We start from the raw sequence: 20,507 nt of genomic DNA on the forward strand, positions 1-20,507 counted from the left end.
TAGAAATATGAGCGAAATCGTATTTTCGACCCTCGCCGAGTTATTTTCCATATTTATGGACACGGACTCTTAAGTGTGCCCCTCGGATTACCGATCAAATTGGATTCAGAATTGTTTTTTTTTTTTATGGAGGGCAGAAACTGGCGAATCGGGTGAAAGCCCCTTTCAGCAAGGGTGAAAACCAACAACAAACTCAAACCACATCTGACGCCGGTTTAGGAAGGGGCCCGTATAAATTGAATGATTGTCCTTTCAGGTGCAATTCATCAAGCGGACGCCCGAATAAGAGTCAAATTCACCTGCCAAGATGACGTTATGAATCTACACTGCCAGTCACCGAGGGCGATAAAAATTCATAGCGCAGAGTATTCCAGAAAGCAAAACAGCATATGCAATCGCGGTAACAGCGCTAAATATTGCAACCCTGTGGATAAGATGAATTTAGTGAGGAAACTTTGCGAAGGACAGATGACATGCAATGTCAGTGTGGACAAGAACACTATGGGAGATAAATGTCCAACAGTATTTAAGTATCTTGATGTCGTGTACGAATGCAGTAAGTAAACGTTGTTTATATCACTTCTATGATGACTTTGTAGCTAGATTAATATTTGTTAAAAGCTCAAACGATAGCATGGCACATGATCATAAAAATATAAGCAACAACAGCAAGTTTGTTTGTGTCCAACATTTACATTATTCTTTGCACCATTAATAATAAGAAATAAGGGACAAGAAAAACTGGGCAGTAAGGTAAAGGTTACGTCTGCATACGAGCCAAGTGGCCCATTAGGCCAGAGCTTATCCCGGTTTCTGTAACATGAAGCGACTAGGGGTATTTCTACTCCCTCCCCCCCCCCCCCCTGTATGGGATGCTAGTCCGTCGCAGGGTTACCCCTAGCATTAAGTTCGCCGTTACCCATGTATACACCCGGGTGGAGAGAGAAGTACTGTTAAAAAGTGTCTTACCCAAGAACACAACGCAATGTCCCCGGCCAGGGTTCGAACCAGGACCGCTCGATCCGGAAACAAGTGCACTAACCATGAGGCCACCGCGCCCGTCTGTATGTACCTGTTATCAGGTACATACAGAACACGCTCACACAGAAAGAGAACTCACGCTAATGGGCTAAACAAGCCGGAAATAATAAACTGAATCGAGGAATGTGAGTAGAAGTTCTATTTAAGAATTAGATGATGAGCTCGAGATTTCTATGAGGTGATAGCTGATGAGGCCAAAGACCGAATCGACTATCACCTCATAGAAATCGAGAGCGAATAATCGAATTGTTTTAGTAGAATTTTAACTGAAATTTTCTTCAATTAACGATTCCAATTATTGCTGGTCTTAGTATTAAGCTACACGCTTTAGAGAATTCGCACGGACTGAATATAATTGTCACTTTGACATTTGCCGTTGTGTACGCATGCTTATCAGTTTCTTTCAAAAATTTCGGGCTTTTTTTAATTCAAGAAACCGTAAGTACCCTCCTTTTAGTCTTCTCAGGAAATTGATTATCCATTTGTTTCTATATGTTCTTTCAAAACTTCAGAGAAACGAGGAATCGTTGCATTTTTGTCGTCCACACCAAGCCACTGCACATTTATTGCTGATGGTGTGCAATGGCTCAGTCAATCAGATTACAGCATTTGCATTAGTATACTAGTAGAATTCTACGTAGAATTCACGCGTAGAAATCGAGGGCGAATAATTTCATTGTTTTAGTGTATATTAATTAGCTCGTTGTTCAGAACGCTAGCTAAATCCTCTTTGCAAATACGTCGTTTTGTTAACAAGCGCACACTGCAAGGCTACTCGCTGTCTACAACACAATAGATAGTGAGTAGCGTAGCGAATCAGAGAACGGCATGCGTGATGGAACGCTAGTAGATTTATACTAATAGTTGATAGAACTTGAAGAAATGAAAAACAGGGTAAAAGTTGCTTCCCAGTACGGTAACAATGAATTCTGACCAAACAAATGCCAAAAAAGAACTCTCGATCGTTATTTAGATAAATCATCCAACAACTATTTATAATTAATAACTTTCTGTTTTATCCTGATCATAATTCTTCAGATTTTCATTCTTCGTCCTTTCGTTTTAACTTTGACAGAAACACTTCCACCGACGACAGAACCCCCGTCAACTATGGTGCTAACGAGGCCCTCCACCTCGCACCAATCTCTAAACGGGTCAACTGGCAATCCAACCCGAGATACGGCTTTTTATTCATCGACAAACAAAGAAATTGAAAAAGAAGAAGATTCAACACCAGTTGTCTATGGTTTTGTATTGTACAACGGGGAAGGCGTTTATACCATTTCTAGTGTCTTAATTGCGCTAATTCTGGCTTTGGAGATTTTCATGTGAATTAATCTTTTCAGCAGCAGTTAACTACCATCTTCTCCCAGCTACAACTTTAGTTGCATTTTATATTGCGTTCTTGTTGTGTGACCCCATAACTGATGGTCCTTCAACTGCGTACCATTATTGTGTCCTAATTGTGTACCTCCCTTGCATGTAATGGCTTGATGTATCTTAAAGCAGCTTTCTAGCTAGGAAATACATTGTGTAACACGACATTACAATACCACGATTATTTCTAATTTAAGCATTAACAAAGATAGTTCCTTATGAGAGGGCTCAAGGTTCTCCCAGTTTCAGCGGCAGTAATTCATTGTTGAATTTATTGACGTAATAAAATTATAATAGTCCTTGGTGAAAAGGTCGACGTCACGATGGCCGATGATTTACGAACGGTTTCTGTTACTACAATGTCAGAATAAGCCTTTCCTAAAAATGCCTTAATAATGTTCGATGAGCAGATATATTCTCACGTGAAAGAAGTAGTTATTTCATACTTTTTATTCTAGAGGCACAATGCAATTACGAACGCATGTAGCCATCTTGTGTTTGAGTACTGCTTGTTCTAAAAGTAAGGAATTGAAGAATCTTATTTCTCAAATCAGTGGCAACCAGATTACAGATTAATGGCAAATTCCATCTATAAGACACGCCTGTAGGAATCATGGTACTGTAGTTGCATTCATCACCTTGGACTGGATATTTGCTTTGATGAACACAAACACCATGTCGAGGAAAAGGTTGTTGTTATTCATCGTGATAGATGCAATAATAAATTGTATTATCGTTTGTCACACGATGTAGTCACTTTAGATGTAGATCGCGACGTTTCGACTGCTTACTGCTAGTCTTCTTCAGGCGATAAGGTCGACTGATTGCACGGTATCATTTATATCACAAAGGTCGGCTGTGATTGGTGCATTTCGATCCTCCTATTGTTCCATTGTTCCGACAAGTAGCTGTTCCCTCAGTGGTCCGCTGTTGTACCGTTCTCCTGTTGTTGTGTTTTTTGATCGTGGGCATCCATGCTTCAGGAATTTCAATTCCACTATCCCTGTTGATGTTATTAGGGTGAAGTCTTATGTGAATAGCTTCCTTGACCCTGCATGTGTACCAGTGAGGATCTCGATCAATAAACTTGACCTCATTCCAGATAGGATAGTGGCCGGTCTCGTGGGTGTGTTCAGAAACGGCGGAGGTCTGGGTACGGGCGAGTCGTATATCGCTGTCGTGTTCTTTGATCCTCTCCTGCATAGATCTCCCTGTTTCTCCGATGTAGACTTTGCCGCACTCACAGGGAATCCTGTAGACAACACCATCTTGTTTAGCCGGGTTGACGGTGTCCTTTGGTCGCACTAAGTGTGACCGAAGTGTCGTGTCGGACTTGAAGACGGTGCGAATACCTTGTTGTTCTAGGCAGCGGCGGAGATCTAGAGACTCCGAAACTCGTTGGACATAAGGTAAAACGGCGGTGGATTTAAATTCCGCGACGGGCTCTCTTCTTGGGGTTGTTTGTGCCTTTGTGATCTTCTGTACAAACGAGGAGGGATATCCGTTAGAAACAAGTACAGATGGCAGATGTTTCTTCTCTCCAGCGATTACTGATGGTTTGGTGACGAGACGTTTATCCCGGTCGTACAGACACCACCAGTGTCCACAGGAAACCTACACATACTGATCGGTACCTAGCGTATAACTCACACCACCCTCAGTCAGTAAAGCGCGGTATTTTCTACAGGAAACCTACACATACTGATCAGTACCTAGCGTATAATTCACACCACCCTCAGTCAGTAAAGCGCGGTATTGTGAAGTTTCTGTACGACCGGGCTAAACATCTCTTCACCAAACCATCAGTAATCGCTGGAGAGAAGAAACATCTGTCATCTGTACTTGTTTCTAACGGACATCCCTCCTCGTTTGTACAGAAGATCACAAAGGCACAAACAACCCCAAGAAGAGAGCCCGTCGCGGAATTTAAATCCACCGCCGTTTTACCTTATGTCCAACGAGTTTCGGAGTCTCTAGATCTCCGCCGCTGCCTAGAACAACAAGGTATTCGCACCGTCTTCAAGTCCGACACGACACTTCGGTCACACTTAGTGCGACCAAAGGACACCGTCAACCCGGCTAAGCAAGATGGTGTTGTCTACAGGATTCCCTGTGAGTGCGGCAAAGTCTACATCGGAGAAACAGGGAGATCTATGCAGGAGAGGATCAAAGAACACGACAGCGATATACGACTCGCCCGTACCCAGACCTCCGCCGTTTCTGAACACACCCACGAGACCGGCCACTATCCTATCTGGAATGAGGTCAAGTTTATTGATCGAGATCCTCACTGGTACACATGCAGGGTCAAGGAAGCTATTCACATAAGACTTCACCCTAATAACATCAACAGGGATAGTGGAATTGAAATTCCTGAAGCATGGATGCCCACGATCAAAAAACACAACAACAGGAGAACGGTACAACAGCGGACCACTGAGGGAACAGCTACTTGTCGGAACAATGGAACAATAGGAGGATCGAAATGCACCAATCACAGCCGACCTTTGTGATATAAATGATACCGTGCAATCAGTCGACCTTATCGCCTGAAGAAGACTAGCAGTAAGCAGTCGAAACGTCGCGATCTACATCTAAAGTGACTACATCGTGCGACAAACGATAATACACTTTATTATTACAAACACCATGATTCAATCGTTTTTTTTAGATATACTAATTTTTCAAATTTTGGTGCTGAGAAGTTGTTGCATGCCAAGTGCAGTTTGAGCCCAGAACAAAGGACATGAAAAATTCATCTTGAAAACGGGGCTTATTTTTAACCTGCCGTTTTGGAAATATGGTACTTTTAGGACAGCAGGCTTTCTTGCTAACAACATCAAAAAGAATATAAAACTAACTTAATAAGTAAACACGTAAATCATTAAAATAGCAGTTGCACATATCTAAGAACCTCCTCATGCAGTACTTTTTTAAGCAACAGACCACGCGTTTTTATGGTTTATCATGCCTCTAAACCATAGAAGCTTGTGGTCTATTGCTTTTACATAATTATTCAGAAGACACACGAAATTTCCATGAGTTTACTGGCACAATAAACCATAGCTGATTGACCAATCAGAGCGCGCGCATTCATTAGATTATTATATAAAACAGCTCAAACCTAAAGGTCTAGTTGGTGTAGAAGGTGCTAAGCGGCATTAATGAGTTTTGCAGTAGAGGTCGAAAATGGTTTTCGAAACAGTTTTGTATTGCCCCGTCGAGAAGCAGTTTGCTAACACAGCTAAAAAATTCACTTTTTAATTTCTCGGCTGCAAGTTTCAGAAGCCTTGTAGAGTCTGGAAATTATTTTCTCGCACTATTGTATCAGTAACTGTTTCAGCAACTTCAGCATATTTGTTTGTCCCTTGCACAGTATACATGTATGTGTTAAGGTAAAATTTGTTGCCTTTGCAAGGGATTGAAATGAAGTTTGCTCATTGTAGCAGAGACAACTCCTATCATTCTCAGCTTAACATTTTTTAAATGCGCAATACTGGTCGCCATTGTCAATGATAGCTCAGATCCAGTTGACGCTGTCGTGCATCCAAGTCAGTTGTTCGGTTGATGGAGAAAGGATAAATTATGCAGCAAAGGGTGTTTTGAACGTATCGTTAGAGAACGCCGGATGACGCGGAAAAGTGCAATTATAAGAAGAAGGACAAGCAGGCGTTATGTGCAAATTTATGTATCTTATTTAAAATATATATTCTTGTAATGTAAAAAGCTTGTAATTATCATTTACTATTTACTATTAAAACGTGTACGCGTTTAAGCTCGTAGTGTAGTCCCATCTATAAACAAGGCTGAAAAAATTAATAAACCTGAAGACATTTTTTACAACATGGTGTCACTTAACACGCGACTTGGAGGCGGTAAACGATTCTGCTTAAATATTTCAATTCAAATCCTTTCCGCTTTGGGGAAGTGATCAGTTAACGAATTTATGATTATACCTACAACTAATTTCAAAAGACCAATTAGTACTAAGTTGCTTCCACATATTCACATAGCCAATGTGAATCCAAAATGAAGAATGCATTTGGAGTTAATTCTGGTTAAGCAATAATCCAACCACAGGCCATAATGAGTGAATGTCCTTTGATGTAAGGCTAATGCCAAGTAATGGAGTCCATTAATTTTGAATGTGGACCAGCTTGTTAGTTTTATTTGAGTCGATAAAAAAGCTGACCGTATAGCAAAATTTGGACCCCTAAGGAAACCAATCATAATTCTCATTTTCATCGCGGAACACTTCAGCAATATAATAATTCGGAAAAATAACAGATTACAATGGAAAAAAAAAGATGAAGTGGTATAAAATGATGCATAATTTATAAAATTGCTAAATAATCTATATATAAATGTCAACATGTTATGTTGCTTAATTATCAAAGTTTGTCTCTGAAAACATACGGAGAAAGAGCATTTGCAGTAGAAATACCTAGACTATGAATACCATTACGTTCAACATGAGGACTAATAATTCCATTCATATTAAAAATAATAATAAGAAGAATAAAATAAAATAATAAGCAAATCATTTGAAATCCTATCTTTTTAAGATACATTTCTTTTAATTTTTCTTGAGACTTTGTTATTCAAATTTTTAAATATAAGCGCTTTTAATCTTTAAAGTTAATCCATTAAATTAAAAAAACAAAACACTTGAAATCATGTCTTTTTAAAAGCGCCTTTTAACATCCATTTCTTTTAATATTTCTTGAGGACGTTTTAATTTACATTTTAATCCTAAACACTTTTAACTATGTTAACTCATTTTTATTGTGATGCGCCTTCGGCAATTTGTAGACTGGGGCTGTAGAAGTGTAATTGTTGTTATCACGTTTTCGGGTATTTATTCGGGGCCTATGCCGAGCCCAAGAAACAAGCCTCGACGCTAATAGCAGTGCAGGAAGCCTGCACGAGAAGTTCGTATTTTTTTCATAATTTGAAGTGGAAAGTACAACTCAGTGTTGCATTGGCTAAACAACCATGGCTGCTGGTGGCACTCTCCTGGTCATTCTTGTTCTGACGTCAGTGAATGTAATGCTTGCTAAGAGGCCGAACTCCCCAAATCATCGTAAGACTTTAAATATCCTTCTTAAACAGAGCGAATTTCTTCGTAGTTTTCAGGTAGTTCACTATTGGTATGGTATTTCTATACATGAAGAGCACTATATTGTCGCTATTGAATGTTCTTGAAAATTCGTAAAATCGCGATTGAAGCATGGATTGTATATTTTTCTTGACTTGGAATCGGCTTTTTTGAGTTTATTTTTTAAGAGTAATAGTCCGCAAGAGAGAATTGGATCTTATCAGTTTCAAACATATTTTATTACTTGATTTTCCCACAACAAATATAGTGAACAATGAGAAATGACAATTATCTACTTTAACTTTCATGTAATTTTACCAAAGTATTCTCCCAGTCTGGCTCGCTGAACGTTTTAGCATTTATACGAGATGTATTTCCCGTGTTGAATCCTTTACCAAAAAGCATTCCTTGAATTCTACACGGTACACACGAAATAACGTATGGAATAAAAAGTCGACGTTTTTTAATTTACTTTAGCTGTCATGTAGCATAGACTCTAGCGAGTATGATCAAAAGGAACTTTTTTGGCAGGGATATTCAACTGTCAGTTAATATTGTCCAGAAGTATTGCAAAAAAACAAATGTCAATCAAGCACCCTATTTTAAATTTTTATCATCAAAAGAGGTATCTAGTAAGGTAATATATATGTATTTTTTCAGTTTACTTAAGAAAAAATCTATTAAGGTAATATTATTTAACAGCGCCCGTTTTAGGTTTTCATGACGACGAGTACAATAAGATTGTATAGGAAGGCAAGTTTTTTTTGTTCCTGATAAAATGTTTCTTCATGGAAGGGACAAAATATAACGAGCTTTTAAATCAATCAATCAATCAATCAATCAGTCAGTCTGTCATTCAATTAATCAATCAATTTGTTGTTGATATACCTTATCACGGTTTTCGATGCCATCTTGACGAGTAGGCAAAGCGGTCAGAAATTACAGTGTTTGTATGGGAATCCGTTGTCAAATAACTTTTTCCAAACTTGAATTTTACACAATTTGTGAATTTCAAAGTTAAAATACTAGGTAGAAGATCTTATTCGCCAAGTTTGAAGGATTTAGCTCGGCTAGAAGACGCTCGGCTAATTTTTCTAATTTTCCATACATTTGTCAGTAAATTTGGCTGAGTGGCGCGGTTCGCGCGAAAAAAAAATTACAAGCAAATGTATGGAAAATTAGAAAAAATTAACTGCACGTCTTCTGGCAAAGCTACTGGTTCTGGATTAAACATATTTTAACTTTGTCATTCGGTAATTAAGAGCACACTTTGATCTTCTGGGGTACAATTGTAGGAGATTAACTTTTCTTGAATAATGACAACACCTGATATCAAAACAATCCGTACTTATACCTGAATTTATTCTTCTTTGTTAGTATTAATCTGCGAGAACGCTACGGGAAATTTCTCTAAATGTGAGAACTATCCAGGTATAATCAACATCATGAATGTGGAATTTAAAGAGGAAAATGAAGATTACTGCGACAATCAACCCAGCCGAAACAGAAGTAAGTGCTTCGCCTCAGAACGTGACGAACAAAAACTGACATCCATTCTCGGAAAAATATGCGATGGCAAGCGGAAGTGCAAAGTCCACTTGTCACATGGAGTTTACGAAGGCATGGATCTTCCCTGCCGAGACCTGAACATTAGGATACGCATTGGGATATTCTATGACTGCATATACTGTAAGTTAGTATGTGTTCCCTCTATATGCAAAGTCTACGCTTTTAAGCTGAACCAAAGTCAAGAAGATGATATAAGATAACATAATTATTTTATAGCAGGAGTTTAGTTTCTTTTAACATACGTCCTTATTGGTTGCATTATGGTTATGTTTCAATGGCTAAATCTGAACGTCACCCTGCGGGTGAAAATTTTGCAATAGTCACCAGCTCTCTTACTAACAAGAGGTTACTTTGACTCGAAGGTAATTCTTGCCTAATTACTTTACACTAAACTCTAGCTATGTAACAAAACACTGAATTACTGTTCCATTGGGAATCCGTCAGTTTTGTTTTCACTAAAATTTTCATATTTTACGAGACGAAGCGGAGTGGATTCTTGGGAAAACAAAAACATAACTGTTTCCCAAGGGGCTAGTTGTTAAGAGGGAGTATGACCTTAAATATGGGCATTAAGTAGACGCGCAGATAACTTAAAAAAATTTGCTGCGCATTCGAAAGTGGGAGACAGCACAATTTAATTAGCCGTAGAAATGTGAGTTGCTTTATGAAGTTCACGTTGTTTTTATACGCGAAACCACAGGCAGTAAAATACTTAACAAGGTTGATTATTTCCGAAAAAGTCGGATGTTCTAGCTAAAGAAGCAAAATTTTTGTAACTTGGAAACTTATATTTTTGTACAAAACATAACTTTCAGCCCCCAAACCTTCCGGGTCGCCTTACAAGCCAACTCACTCAACAGCAGAACCATCTACCACGGAAATCTCAACTACTTCCTTGTCAACGCTCCCCAGTTCTACCTTAACCAGTGCCACGGTAGAAGTGTCCACGGATGCGAGTAGGGGGACCTACGCTGGCGAAACCACGACAATACAAGTATCAAACACAACAAATGTATGGAAACGACGGCGTCCCAGAAGCTGTAACTTATCCGAAGAGATTGATGGTACCTCGGTAACTCAGCTCAGTTCCGAGGGCAATCTTCAGTTTCCCATGCCTTGCGGCACAGGCTCTTTACTTGTTTATATTTATTCCTTGATGCTCACGCTTGTTTCATGACCTGGCGTGGCACCACTATATTATTTTCGCGCACAGTAAGGATGAGCAGAAATAGTGTCTACATTTGTTCATAAGTATCCTCAAGGAATTACAATTTGTTTGAATCTAAAAAAAGTATTGCTCTGACTGACTAAAATCCTTCTGGCGGGAAAATTACAAAATATATTTTAAAGAATGAATAAAAACTAGATAAATAGAAAGCTGAAAAATATTTTGACGCTTATCTAAAAAGCTAAAATTAATCTCACGGGAACTTTGTTAAAGCCTAAATTTTCGGCCAAGTGTTGCCTTGAGGTAGAAACTGTAGATTATGCAAATGACTCTGCTTTAAATTCTGGCGATGGGAACAGAAAGTTGATAAAAAATTAGTCTTTAACAATTATTTTTCTTAATTTTATTGTTTGAGATCAGTTTTAAAATAGTTTACAATTCGAAACAAATAGAAGTTATTTTGCGAGGATGCCTTGAATATAACGTTTTCGCAAGTATAGCGACGTACTCTAAATTTTATAATTCTAAACGAAGCCGCGATGTAGCACTGTTATGGAAAATACTTAGTTTTCATTGCAGCGAGAAATAGGTAGTGAGGTAAAGCACAAATCCCTGGAAGTAGTCGTTTTTCTTATCAGCGCAGTAACGGATTACTGCTCTCACCTATGTTAAAGTAAAGATGTTTAAAATTCACCAAAGTGTAATTCAAAACCTGGATTGCCTTTTCAGCGTTCATCTCAAGGACCTCTCCTTTTTTCTTTTATGTCTCTGTGTTCAGCTACGCCTATGGCTATGATTATTGTTTGGATAAGTTCGTTTTTTAATAGTAGATCAAGAACTGTACTCTGATAGAGAGTGGTGTCCTTCGTTATCCTAGCTCGCTTACCATAGTCACTGATCAGGCAAGTAATAAAATGCTTGTGTTGTGACATGTGGCTTACTAAAAAATATGCTGTTATGCAACCCAAAATAATGTACCAATGCTCTCTCTACTTTTTCCACGATGTTGCAGCACAGATTTCTCGCTCTTTTTCCCAAAGATACTACATGTAAGGTTTTTCGAAAGGTGGAGGCCCGGCGAAAAACTTGAGTTCAAAATTTTGTGGCTAACAGGAATAATCTTCAGCATCACCCGAAGAATTATTAGCGTTTTCCATATTTTAGGAAAAGAAAAATAGGAATTATGTTTTAAAAGTGTCAACATCCATGAAAAAAATTGCTGTTTGACTTAGAAAAAATACCAATAGACAAACTGTCGTCAGCGTGCAATAACTGTTACCAGCTTGAAGCCGGGTTTTCACTAAGACATAAGCATAAGCATGAGCATCACGGCAGTGAGGACGGCCACAGCACAACACAAGCACACGGTAGTGAGTACATGGATAACACAAGCACAAGCAGAACAAAAAGTTTTGTTATTCTTGTGCTTGTACTTGTGTTTGTGTCAAGTGAGAACGCTCTTCTATAAGATAACTATAAGCGGAAGCGGTAGTCCGCCATCTTGTTTTACTGTATCGAGGAGGCATGGAGCCGAAGATGAGGCAATTATCCCGCGCATGCTGACGTGCGTATGCTTGTGTTGTGGGCGTCTTCACTACCGTCATGCTTCCGTTTGCACTTGTGTTCGTGTATTAAATGAAACCAGGCTTAACATTTAATTGGTATTGGATACTTTTTAAGAGTACACATGTTGACATGTGTGCAAATGCAAACATTATAAACATTATGATAAAAAAATACATAATTATACCAACAAACTCGATCTCACAGTCACAAGGTTTTCTTACGTTTCTGTCAAATTCAACAGTCCGTTCGTTGCCAATATGTGTTTAACAAACCAAGTGTAAAAAAATAGACAATTACTGGAAAGGTGAAATCCTTTACTAATTTACACAGGGTTATAATAAACACACACCTTCATAGTTAACAGTAAGAGTTTAAAAACGTATTACAGCTAACGATAACCCTTAAAAAGTTCAAGTTGTTGAACTTGTTGGGCAAGGAACATTTTGAGTGACTATTCAACAGCAATCATGGCATTTATTAGCCTTGACTTACCCGAATGTCCGATGTTGATTGTTATAAGTTATGGACGACTATGTTATGAAGTCTTGAATACGCGCTTATGGAGAAAGAAAGATAGCGTGCAAGTTCTTGCATATTTCTGGGAGAGGTTTTCATAATGGTATTATAAGTTACATAGGGTTCCTTATTAACCGCACAAGGACGCTCTTTAAATGGCACTTACTGTGATAACGTTACCGGGATGCTGTGTGACATTAAAACAACGCTTCAAGTCAACTTAGAATCAACAAAACAACAGCATCTGGTGTCTTTCTCACGAAGGTTGTTTATGTTTTGTACGCTTGACCAAAATCAGTTTGTATTAAGAAGAAAAATTAAAATATAAATACAAAAAAAAGTAACAACAAGGGCAACAGCGTGGTTCTCGATTGGTGGAGCATAATCCAGTTAATGGAGTTTATGATTGTTTAGGATTTATTGGATGAACACGAAGACACTTGTTTATGGTAAAACTCAATTTTGTTTTCATCAAATTAGCGCCTGTGTCGCGATATGTAACTCTTAGGCGAGATCTCTCCACGGATTGTATGTCGTCAATTTGTTAGTCTTTGTTTTGATCTCAAAATCGACGGAACTTTGGAAAGCCTCCATATAGTTTAGTGTCTTTATAATAATTTATTCAAAATCCATCCATTTTAATTACGCGGAAATCTCAAAGTAACACTTACAACTGAGAATAAATTGCTTACAGTCCGTTCTCAAGCAGTTAAAGCTATTTTCTTGGGAAGCATACACCCAACACTCGGTTCTTGGTTGGACCTATAAACATACATGTTTTATTCAAGATACAGAAAAAAAAGAGAAATAATACAAGAGATGGATATAATATACACCAATAAAGGTCAAGAACTACAGAAGGTATCTTGAAAGAAAAGTTAAGAGGTCAACCCCATGTAAAACTCCGTACAAAATAACTATAAAGGAATTAAGATCCTTTATTAAACATTCAAATCCAATTTAAGCTTGGATTAAGATAACTGAAGGCTGTCAGCTTCCAGAATGTCTCTTGTAGACGTGGTAAACTTTGAGTTAAAGTATAGTTTAGAACACTCAACTTCCGTTCTAATACGTGTTTTGTTTTGAATTCCGGCTTAAGATTCAGATTTGCAATATTCTTGAAAGGTGCAAGTTGATAAGAAGGTAGAACTTTTATTCGCCGCGGAGTGAATTAGAGACGGAGCTAAAATGTACAGTGTCCGCTAAAATTCCCAGCTGTAGTACTGTCATTCCATGAAAATGCAAAATCATTGCACGGAGGCGATTGACAGTCCAAAAGTTACCGAAGAATGAACAATAATCCTTCGAATAAACTCGATAGGAAGGAAAGATCACTTTTTAGGGATTAATTTTGGCAGATGACGATAAATTTCTTTGTCTGCTGTCGCAGAAAAGTCTAAATTGTTGACACAGATTTAAGACTGCCACCGATTTTAATATATAATTCATAAAGAGTTAATTGGATGCGTCAATTTGAATTTCATGACCGGAAAAACGCATGAAGGGATGCTAATAAGAACAGTAATGCGACTTTGGATTCGGTGCCATCCGTTTCTTGCCAGCTCGGTTGCTTTTGCGCAAATTTAAACGCGGTAGAGGCAAAACGTGACTAAAAGAAATTTCTGCTCCACAGCGAGACTACGTCCGATAACCACTGCCAAAAAATTATGTTTGACTGGCGACGTTGCAGTTGGATTTTCTTGATAACCGTTACGTTTACCGTCGGTGGAATTCGTGCTTCGAGAGCAGGTATGTTCGATGTTGTGCGAATCATTGAAGAGATAAAATACCCGATATTAGAACCACTGAGGTACTGTTAATCGTTTCACCTGATAAAGTTCTGTAAGAATGCTCAAAATCGTGTGTTATCTGTGACGCCTTGAGAATTTCTTTAAAGTCTTTTCATGTTAGATAAGGAATTGTAAATATTTACACCAAGCAAATTTAGGAGAAAGCGGTTGTATTGGACTTTGTTCCTACAAAATTGCAGCTCGATGTTTTAGATCGTGGTTAATAAATCGATCAAAGAAAATTCAGTTGCAGCGCTGATAGATGTAACCAGTTACTTTTTCCCCTCAAAATCCTTGAAAAGATATATTTATTGGTAACAGGGAGACTGTCATTTTTCAAATTCATTTTCCTTTGATGTGTCAATAACCTTGTTTTGATTTCGGATAGACAGACATTTCATTGTAATATTATCTGATGTGTTTTACTCCGACACTACATGTACCTTATAAAGTTGACAATATGTCTTTCCTTTAATCTTACCGACGAAATATTTCAACAACTTAATGAGCCGCTCAATCTGCAGAATGAGCTTCAAAATTTTATTCAGGACTTGTTCAAAAAACTTGTTCAAAAGGCTCCTAGCAGTTTCTTACTTAAGGATAGGATCTTGCTGGTAAAATAAATACCATGGTTAAATCTAGGAGATTTTCTTAGGATGGAAGATGGTTAGGTGTAAATCAGTGCTAAAACTTTATCAAAGCTAAATGACGACAAAACTTCGAATCCTATTAATTTTTGATGATACCGGGAAGTTTTTTTAAGGCAAGGTTTTTACACTACCCAAAAATACTTATTACTGCACAAACCAATATATCATTATAAACAAAAGAGAAAACTTTTTTTCTTCAAATCCTTAGAAAGAGAGCGTAATTACAGCGTTATATCTCAGTCAAAACAATAAACTAATTTAACGGTTAAGATTAAAGCTGTGTACCACAAAAGAGATTAAGCACATTATTTTTAAAGTGTTTGGAAGAGCAAAATCCTTTTGTGGTTGCCGAGTAGACAAGTAGTAAAATGCTTATACCGTGACATGTGGCTTACTAAAAAAATCAAATAGCTCGTTGTTATGTAACCCAGAGCTAGGGATGTAATGATGTCCTGATGCTCTGTTATTTTTAAACTTTTTTCACGTCGCAGCACAGATTTCCCACTCTTTTACCCAACGATGCTATAATAATACTATGTAAGGTCGATTTGGAAAGTCTTAAGTCGAGAAATTTCTCCCGGAGGTTAGTGTAGTTTGTTCGAGCGTTGTTTTGTTCACATTGGGGCTCAATGGTCTTGATGGTCACGGAATACATTGTTTGGGTCTGATGCAAAGAACGATGCATGCCAAACGCAAAATGAGGGAGATTTTCCGAGGATTAGACGTAGACTAATTCTATATATTTTTGTCCTCAACATCATCGCAATTGTATGTCGCTAGTTAATACTCTTCAACTTTCCGTTCATAATCAGATTGTTGTTATTCGATCATATTATAGAACATTTAATGAAGTGTTTGTTGTTTCGCTTTACCTCCTCCGAGGAACCTTAGACTATTAAGATTTCATATATTGTTTTGTAACCGCTCTCGTGAATAAATTTATCCATACGCAGTTTCAGCCTGCGTACCCTTCTTCAAACTACTGAGACCTCAATTAGAGCTTGGGCTACTTAATTACGTCATGCATTGGTGCAAAATAGGTCCGGCAGAGAGATGGTCCTCACGACTGACACGATAACTGAATTTTGACTGACATGCCAGATTTAAATATGACTGTTAGAAAAAATTGTTTCAATAAAAAACTGTTTCCAGTAGAATGGTACACCCTGTGCGCAGCTTAAACAGTTAACAATTGAAATTAGCTAATGTATTTGAATAGCCAGTGTTTTTATCTCGTTAAACTGAAGCCAGTTTGGGGGATTAATTACTATCTTTTACTGTAATGTAACAATCGGAAATTTGGAGTATGGAAACCTTGGAAATAATAAGAAAGTTGGGTTTTAAACATTTGAAAGAGGTATTCGCAGTTTCTCTCATCCAGTGTCTTATTGGAAGACTTTTCGTAAGTAAACGTTTTAACAAGAACTAGAATGAACAGGTACAGCACATTTTAGACGATGTTAAGCAATATTTCGTTTTCTAATAACAGTAATCTATCTTGAAACTGGCAGATTATTTCCTTAAACCTCTACCTCAATAAGTGTTAGTTCACATTATAGTATCCGGAATTTGCTTGATTGTTTGATATATTGATTGTTTGACTGATTAATGACTGACTGACTGACTGATTGATTGTTTGTTTGTTTAGTTTGGTAGGTTGATTGATTGATTGATTGATTGAATTCCCATGTTGCTCTTTGGGCCGTTTATTGTGGCGTGCGTGTTTCAGTATGGCTACGTATTCCAAAGGCGTCATACATGAGTGAATAAACAAATTAAGAAATAAAAGAAGGAACACATGAATGAATGAATGAATAAATGAGTAACTAATAAATTAATAAAAAAGGAGCAGATAGTAAGTTAATGATTATTCTGTGGTATTGTTCTCACAGGAATGGACTGTTTCTGAGTTACCTTTTAGCTGTTTCCAAACGGGCTTAGCATTAAACTGCACATCACCGCAATTTTGTTTCCTTTTTAATTCAAGTTCATTTTAAAATAAAAGGTATTGCTGATGTGCTCACCTTGAAACACAAGTGAAAGTCAGCTCAGAAATTGCGCCATGGGGCTGTTTGAACCAAAAAACTTTTCTAAGTACGATATAAAAATGAAAGTTCCTTTCCAGATCCTAGACTGGTCCACTCGAAGTACGTCTGTGAGCGTGACGTTATACACTTGGTCTGCAGCCCAACAACTGTTCTTGAGATTCTAGCGGCAGACTTCGGCGAGTCCGCCGCTCTCATCTGTGGAAAAAGCGAAGAATCAGATCAGTTATGCAGACTGTTAGAAAAAACAGAAATAGTAAAGACGAGGTGTGATAACAAACCACAATGTTACATCTCGGCATTGCGTTCCATATTTGGTGATCCTTGTCTGGGGTTAAACAAGCAGACGGATACGTCAATCTATCTTAACGTCATTTACGCATGTGGTAAGTTCCCTTTTTCAGGGAGAGACTTGGCAAAGTTCTTACTAGGTGGTAAATAGAAGTAACATCGCAAACAGAATATAGCATGATATGAAGCTATATGACGAAGAAAGAATACATAGCATATTCTCTTTTATGGCTATCTCAGGAACAGACAGCCTAAGAACACTGCAAGCTTAAATTGCTTCTGGCTGGTTTGAGCAAAAAATGATGAGAGGCGATGTGCCATCCTCTTGTTGAACTTCATTTTGATGCGTTTATGCATTTTTTTCATTAAGTTACTTCTACACAGGAGTAATTCGATTCTCCTTATTCCATCCGAATTCCATTTTGTTTCGCTTCATTCTAATTTCTTTTTGTTCATTTCTTTCAGGAGCTATTTGTTTAGAACTCCTTTGGCTTTAAAATTATCTCATGTTATCGTGTTTGTTTCCGAACCAAATTCAAAATTTTCTCCTATTTAGATTTGGTAGAATTCTACTAGTATGCTAATGAAATGCTGCAATCTGATTGGCTGAACTACTCGTAAACAATCAGCCATTCCTGAGAAGACTAAAAGAACGACATTAAACGGTTTCTTGACTTTAAAAACTTGAAATTATACAAAGAAAACAGGTGCGCGCGTAATTACTGCAAATTTCCAATGAAAATTAAATCCGCGCGATTTTGTTAAAGGGCAAAGCTTGTTAATGCCTAGCAAAATAATTAGAAACCGCTATTTGCGTTAATTTTGGTTAGAATTCTACTAAAACAATTAGATTATTCGCTGATAATTGATTCGGCCTTCGGCCTCATCAACTATCACCTCGTATAGTTCACCACTAAATTTTCTCCGATTCTTATTGGCTTAACTTGATCACGTGGTGCAATAATGTTCGTCCGCGGAGAGACACTACCAGACCATAGTGGCCGTCCGCGGAAAATACCCGGATGTATAGAACTCGTCCGTGAAAAATTTTCTGTAAACAAACGGGTTTGTAGAAAATAAACAGTTGAAATTGTATTAAGTGGGTTTTTGTCTGTTTTCTTTTATCAAATTTTACATCTGGCTGTCACGGCTTTCATCAGGGAAGAAAATTTAGTGGTGAACAATAAAGACAATAGACAGTTTATGTCTCGGAACTATCGGTCTGATAGTTGCCCCTTGGAAATTTGATGTTCTTAAAACTAGTATATTTGCCCTCGAAGCTTCGCTTCTCTGGCAAATATTTGTATTAAGAACATCAAATTTCCGCGGGGCAACTATCACCCGATAGTTCCTCGACAGAAGCACTCTATTGTTTAAATAGAAATCTCAAGCGAATGATCTAATTGTTAATTAGACCATCCAGTAACGTTTTATTATAAATCACTTTAAAATGCAGGGCTTATGTCAACACCCTCTGCAATTCATAGCGTATATACCTTTTCAGTTTTTAATGCACTTATTTCCCAAATTCACCTTAGTGAAAGCAGCTAACTCTGCGAGATCTACTGAGATAACACCAACGCAACCATCAACTTCATCAACTGGCATCTCCATCACCGAAGATAACGCCACTATCAACACCAGTCTTAACACAACAGTAAACACCACTCAACCAAAGTCTACGGGACCGACAAAGAAGACAAAGAAGACGGTTCCCAACATCCCATCAGAACAAGAGGGCCCCAAGACACAAAAGGAAATACCAGTGTTTGATCCAGCAAAAAGCGTTGACCTGGACGTTATTTCTGGTACAGCCAGTGGGATGAGCTCTACTGTTGCGGGATTTCTCATTTGGAGTTGCATTGTTAGTATGATCTCGAACTAACAGTGTTTGGGGGTGCTGTGCGCGCGGATATTTCGATACGTTGTTGAAGAACGGCACGGCTCAAGTTTAGGCAATTTCAGTCTACTTTTTGCTACTCAAAACTTCTCTAAACTTGTTTTCGTAATATCTGCAGCCGTTGCATTCATTATACTTACAGCAACGGCGTTTCGCCTAAATGTTATTATATGTAATTAATTACAGATATCTTAATTAGTGCTATAACATCTTTTTGACAAAATATTTAACTTGAGAACACAACTGTAAAATGTTTAAGTATACGACAGGTTTACGAAATTTAAGTAAGCCTGAATTGTTGAAGTCCCCAATGAATACGCCCGATTTTGAAAAAATTTTGCTTAAAAAGGTACATAGAAAGAGAACTAATTGATGATCAACGTCCAGGTTACGCAAACATCTTGCCAGCTGAAAGTGATTCTTCTTGTATTTTCGATTCCTTCTCTTTGATTATTGTCGGGATTCTGATTTAAGGAATCTATCAGTAGACAAAAAGCTCTTTTTCTAAATACAAAGTGCCGCCACAATTGAACGGGGTTATTGCAGAGAAACGAAGAACCTTCAGTATGCACGATTTCACGACTGCTTAGGAGGCCAATCTCATCCATTATCTGAGTTCTGAGGTTAATAAAAACACATTAATAGATGAAATCTCTTCTTGCCACCGAAAAATCTGCAAAGCCTAGATGTGCTGGATAACGTACTAATATTATTGTTGGTCTTAATGGTATCAAACATATTTGATTTGCAGCCAATGGGTGTAAAGCATCTGTGTGGTAGGTCGAGGGAATAATAAATGTAAGAAGCTCTAAAGCATGAGTAGAATTAATATACGCTTATTTCTCCCAACTATTAGAAGTTGTTGCTTACTTCTTTATTCATTTGATTATAGCGAAGTAAGGAAATATGTGCATAATAGATCTCATCGAGAAAAAAGAACGTCCTTTTAATGCTGAAAACAAACTTTTTCAAGCATGTGAAAATCGGAGACCCAATGTACATAACGCTAGATTACCGTCAGGTATTGTAAATGTTAATCAGTACTGTCTTCAAATAAACTGTGAGCAAAAGTAAATAAAGGCTTTCATGTTCTTTATTGATGGCTAAAATGATAACTTCATCTATCGATATACTGTTAATAAAGCTGGCTGTAATATATATGTACATACATGTCGTCTCTTTTGTGGTTTGTGAGTCTTTGTAGCCCTATCTTCGATGGGACCACGGAAACAAAAATTATAGTAAGTGTGTGATATTTTAGAACCCCTAACTTTGCTTGAATTTAAGATAACTAATAAAATGTTGTATTTCGTTTCTTTGCCATAAAATGCAGTGAGCCCAGTGCGAGTAAAAATACCATTCTTTCATAACTGGTCTAATGGTTGGTCATCTGCATCTTTAATTAGATGAGTTGTACGTATTTTTAAAATCTCAATTACAGCGGTCGTAGCCCTGGTTTATCAGAAGACAAGGAATGCGGATAAAGTACCTTACAA

General features: G+C 37.7%; 3 protein-coding genes across 3 annotated transcripts; all 3 read left to right on the plus strand.

Moving 5' to 3' along the window:
* The first annotated feature begins 435 nt into the window (after positions 1-435).
* Positions 436-5,138, plus strand: LOC145480405 (uncharacterized). Its single transcript, XM_081458686.1, has 2 exons — positions 436-556; positions 3,988-5,138. Exons 1-2 carry the CDS (start codon positions 436-438, stop codon positions 4,929-4,931), a joined length of 1,065 nt encoding a protein of 354 aa, XP_081314812.1. The 3' UTR covers positions 4,932-5,138.
* Positions 5,139-7,240: 2,102 nt separating this feature from the next.
* Positions 7,241-10,533, plus strand: LOC145481382 (uncharacterized). The gene is made up of 3 exons (XM_081459867.1): positions 7,241-7,501; positions 8,894-9,205; positions 9,901-10,533. The coding sequence occupies exons 1-3, from the start codon at positions 7,414-7,416 to the stop codon at positions 10,260-10,262; spliced, it is 762 nt and encodes a 253-aa protein (XP_081315993.1). The 5' UTR covers positions 7,241-7,413; the 3' UTR covers positions 10,263-10,533.
* Positions 10,534-13,237: 2,704 nt separating this feature from the next.
* LOC145481381 (uncharacterized) lies at positions 13,238-19,122 on the plus strand. Its single transcript, XM_081459865.1, has 3 exons — positions 13,238-14,084; positions 16,901-17,206; positions 18,650-19,122. Exons 1-3 carry the CDS (start codon positions 14,003-14,005, stop codon positions 18,994-18,996), a joined length of 735 nt encoding a protein of 244 aa, XP_081315991.1. The 5' UTR covers positions 13,238-14,002; the 3' UTR covers positions 18,997-19,122.
* The last annotated feature ends 1,385 nt before the right edge of the window (positions 19,123-20,507 follow it).

Source organism: Orbicella franksi, chromosome 3 (assembly GCF_964199315.1).
Source record: "Orbicella franksi chromosome 3, jaOrbFran1.1, whole genome shotgun sequence".
NCBI lineage: Eukaryota > Metazoa > Cnidaria > Anthozoa > Scleractinia > Merulinidae > Orbicella > Orbicella franksi.

Bases quoted from the DNA above. Each gene is read 5' to 3' on its own strand.
- LOC145481381 (XM_081459865.1), top strand. From the start codon at position 14,003: ATGTTTGACTGGCGACGTTGCAGTTGGATTTTCTTGATAACCGTTACG. The intron at 14,085-16,900 runs GTATGTTCGATG...GTTCCTTTCCAG, and splicing joins AATTCGTGCTTCGAGAGCAG to ATCCTAGACTGGTCCACTCG. The intron at 17,207-18,649 runs GTAAGTTCCCTT...AATTCACCTTAG, and splicing joins TAACGTCATTTACGCATGTG to TGAAAGCAGCTAACTCTGCG.
- LOC145480405 (XM_081458686.1), top strand. From the start codon at position 436: ATGAATTTAGTGAGGAAACTTTGCGAAGGACAGATGACATGCAATGTC. The intron at 557-3,987 runs GTAAGTAAACGT...TTTGGTGACGAG, and splicing joins TGATGTCGTGTACGAATGCA to ACGTTTATCCCGGTCGTACA.
- LOC145481382 (XM_081459867.1), top strand. From the start codon at position 7,414: ATGGCTGCTGGTGGCACTCTCCTGGTCATTCTTGTTCTGACGTCAGTG. The intron at 7,502-8,893 runs GTAAGACTTTAA...CTTCTTTGTTAG, and splicing joins GCCGAACTCCCCAAATCATC to TATTAATCTGCGAGAACGCT. The intron at 9,206-9,900 runs GTAAGTTAGTAT...CATAACTTTCAG, and splicing joins ATTCTATGACTGCATATACT to CCCCCAAACCTTCCGGGTCG.